The 3,686-nt window shown below is 70.3% G+C and overlaps 2 protein-coding genes across 2 annotated transcripts in view; one reads left to right on the top strand and one right to left on the bottom strand.

Annotated features, from left to right (window-relative positions):
• The window catches only part of LOC130575090 (cytochrome P450 1A4-like), a 5,573-nt gene extending 5,119 nt beyond the window's left edge, over positions 1-454 (bottom strand). Inside the window, exon 1 of the mRNA XM_057368767.1 lies at positions 375-454. Within this exon, the coding sequence (XP_057224750.1) occupies positions 375-454 (80 nt within the window). The remainder of the gene's footprint in view (positions 1-374) is intronic.
• A 1,928-nt stretch (positions 455-2,382) lies between these two features.
• Positions 2,383-3,686, top strand: part of LOC130575089 (cytochrome P450 1A5-like) — a 6,662-nt gene continuing 5,358 nt past the window's right edge. The window contains exon 1 of the mRNA XM_057368766.1: positions 2,383-2,552. Within this exon, the coding sequence (XP_057224749.1) occupies positions 2,383-2,552 (170 nt within the window). The remainder of the gene's footprint in view (positions 2,553-3,686) is intronic.

Below are 3,686 nucleotides of genomic sequence, written 5' to 3'. Positions count from 1 at the left end.
TCCCGAAAATCCCGAGCACGGGTGGGAAGAGGTCGGGTGTCAAATGCCAGCTCCCCTCGGGTTGGGCAGGGTGCCGCAGCCCCGCACAGGACACCCATGGGGAAGGATCCTGCGGGGCTGGTGGCACCTCGCACCGCGTAAGTGCAGCCCAGCTGGAACCCCTTCCCAGCCCTCGGCAGCGGAAAGAGCCATGAGGAGAGAATTCCCCGTGGGATCCCCCATAAACCGCCTCCCGACAGGTGGGGGAAGGATGCTGCCGGGGTGGGGAAGGGTGACAGCCCTCGGCGGGGGTGTCCATCAGCCGGGAGTGCCCCGGGRCAGTGGGAGTGCCCCCCRGCCCCTGTCAGTGGTGGCGCGGGCTGTCCGGTACTCACCTCGGTGCAGGGCAGAGCGGCGGGAGGGGCCCGATCCTGCGACAGGTGCCCGCTCCCCGCCGCTCCTGCTTTATATGCATCGCCCCGCGCTCTGATTGGCCCGACCGCCTCCCGCCACGTGACCCACAACTCCCCAAGAACTCCCCGGACCCCCCCATGCCCGATCCCCCCCCTTCCCCGGGGCTCCCCCCACTCGTGGGCTGCGGGACCCCCGCTCCCCGCTCATCCCTGGAGGGGAGCCCGGGAAGCGGGCGGAGACGGGGAGAGGGGGTCCCGGCGGGTCGTGGCGCGGGGTGGGGGGGTGGGGGGTGTCGGTGCCGCCCGTGGGTTCCAGCCCGGGGCGGGCATCGCGTGCGAAGCGGGCGGGATGTTTGGGCAAACCCGCACCGCCCCGGTCACTCCAGTCACGCTACCGGCAGGATCTTAAAGGCGCCGGTCCCACGCCCCGCTGCGCCCCGGGACCCCCCCGGGGGGCGCCCCGGCTGCCCCGCTCCCCCCCGCACCCGCAGCGTCCCATACGCGCCCCCCGCCCYGGTGCCCGCAGCCCCGGGATACCCGCGGTGTCCGCAGCCACGGGGACGGCGGGAGCGTGGGAAAACCGCCCCGGGAGCGCCGTGCGGGGCGGGAGGCGGGGATCGGGGGATTCAGCCCCCGCGGGGCTCCGCGGACGCGCGGGGATGAGCGGGGACCACCCGCAGCCGGGCTCCAGCGATCGCAGCTCTCCGCTGCGGGGGCTCTGCCCGTCCCGCMGCCGGTGCTCCCGGCGAGGCAGAGCCGGGGCCACCGGCTCCGTGCGGGTCCCCCCACCCCACGCTGCGGGAGCACCCCACAGCCCCACAGGGTTCCCGTGGTGGCGTGGGCGGCGGGGCAGCCCCGGGGGTCACGGCCCCGGCTGTCCCGGGCCGGTTAAAGATTGTCCAGGTTCGCGTGAGAGGCGGCCGTGCCCTCTGCCACCTCTGTCCCCTGGGGACAGGGCGACCCGAGGGGCGAGGTGGGGCTGGGATGGGGCAGAGGGTGCAGCTGGAGGGAGGGAAGGCACCTCGGGAGGGATGCTCGATGTCCGAAGGGGGGCTCAGGCACAGTTTACAGCCCCCAGCCCCGGTCCCCGCGGGGTGACAGGCCAGGTCCTGCCTTTCAGGGAGGSCAAAGGGGACCGGCCCGCTCCAAAAATGCCGCCTCCTCCACCCGCACCCTCCGTCCCAGCCCAGCCGCCACGGGATGGGAGACAGGCCAGGGGGTCCCGCCCCGCCGGRGGGTCCCAGAGGTGGCGTTAGGGACATCGCGTGCGAAGGGGCTCCGGCCAGACCCGGGAGGGCCGCCCCGGTCACTCGCAGTCACGCTATGGGTGGGTGGGGGGGGAAATGGTTTTTAAAGGACCAGGGCGGTGGCCTCACGTCCAGGAGCCTGGCCCGGGGTCAAGGCGGCGCCGGAGCAGCTCAGGATCAGCTCAGGATCAGCTCCCCCGCGGCTCGCTGGGCGCTGGGGACTTTGTGAGGGGTCCCCAGCACCGGGGACATGCGGCGTCACCCGCGAGGGGACAGCGGTCCCCGGGACACTGGTGTTCCCCTCGACAGGACAGAGTCATCCCAGCCCTTTCCAGCCACGAGGAGCGGGCGATTTGGGAGCGCAAAGCGGGGAGGTCCCGGTCGTGCCACCCGAAATGTCCCCGCAGAGCCCCAGGCAACACTGAGCGGTGCCCCGCGCTGCGGGGCTGCCCGCAAATGTCACACATGTCCCCGCGGCTGGGAACACGCGCCAGGGTGTCCATAAACCCCGGCCGGGGGCGTCTGTGGCACCTCGTACAACGCGCGTGGGTGCGCTGCGTGTTTGTCCCCGTGTCCCCGCGTCCCCGACGAGTGTGCGAGCGCCCGGCCCCTCTCCCCGCGCACCCGCCAGGTTGTGTCCCTCCACGGCCAGGCTGCACACACTCCTCGCACACGCGGGGACGCGCTCGGGGCTGCGGGCACCCTCGGCGCCCCTCGTGTGCGCGCACGTGCTCATGCCACTCATGCCGCGCCACCCGTGCGCGTGCCTGTGGCCGCTGTCACCCTCCCGCCGCCGCCTGTCCTTGCACGCACAGCCCGGCACCGGGGATGGTGACCCGCGGAGGGCAGCGGGGCATCCACCGGGGGCGGGCGGACCGGCGGCRTCCCCGCGGCTGCTGCCGGGGCTCCGCGGGTGGGCGAGCGGCGGCGGCCGGGGGCGAGCTGGTGTTTTTGGGGTGTGAGGCTGCCTGGCACGCGAGGCAGCGGCTCTTAAAGCTGTTCCCATCGGGAGGCACCCTGCCCTCGCAGGGCTTGGCAGCCGCCGAGGCGTGAAWGAGGGGCAGGTGTGTCCTGGGAAAGCTCTCCGGGACCCTCCCCAGCTTCTCCAGAGCTTTGGGATATGATGGATGAGGAGCGGGTGGGTTCGCCGTCAGCGCGAGGGCCCCCAAAATGCCTCTGGGGGGATCGCTCAGCCCAACCGGAGATGGATCCATAGGGATGGGAGCCGCTGGATGGATCCAGCCTGCCAGAAATAGGTATGCAGAGCCCTGCCCCTGGCAGCCTCCCACCCCAAAATCCTCCCCAAAAGCGTTCCCAAGGGTCTTCCCAGCCGGGCTGTGAGGGCTGCGGCTTTCCTGGGAATTATCAGCAGGAATATWAGCAGCCGGGGTTTTGTAACTGTTCTTGCCAAACATTAATGAACGGCGTCATTGCTATTAACGAGCCCGATTAGAGCAGATGTTGAAAGCCTTTATTAAATATTAGCTCAGCTTTTACCTGGGCCAAATTCCCACCGGAATTTTCGAAGATTGAATGAAACTTCGGGCCAAACCCCAAAGCTCTGGCTCGTTCCCGCTCATCCCAGCTGCACTTCCCAAACTCGCCTGAATTTTGCCCCGGCTCGAGCCCTGGCCGGAGCATTTCCCTGTCGGGTGTCACCCTTTGCTTTCGSGGGGATGAACTGCCCCAGCCTTGCCCCGGGCTGCCCCTTCACCTCTCCTATCTGCCGGGCTCACCTCCTCCCCTCTGCCCCGCCACTCCTCCTCCTCCTCGCTGCCTGTTTGCCCCGGAGGAGCCGGGGGAAGCGAGCCAGCCGCCTTCTCACGCAAACCTGGGCAATCGTTAACCTGAGCCTGGCTCTGCCCCTGGCCCGGATGATCCTGCCGGCACCTGGCCGATGATTCCCCAGGGATCGGGCGGGTTGTGGATGCCGTGCCCAACACATCCCCTCCCCTCGCAGCCTGCAGCTCCCAGCGCCTCCAGAGTGGCCACGGAGGCGACAGCCCTCCCAGCTGCTGGCAACAGTCTGGCCAGCCCAGAAAAGGTG

The sequence above is a fragment of the Malurus melanocephalus genome, unplaced genomic scaffold (genome assembly GCF_030028575.1).
Source record: "Malurus melanocephalus ecotype Western Australia unplaced genomic scaffold, MMel_1.1 scaffold_96, whole genome shotgun sequence".
NCBI classification, from domain to species: Eukaryota; Metazoa; Chordata; class Aves; order Passeriformes; family Maluridae; genus Malurus; species Malurus melanocephalus.
The sequence above is the reverse complement of the archived record's forward strand: the minus strand, read 5'-3'. Positions and strand labels throughout refer to the sequence as shown.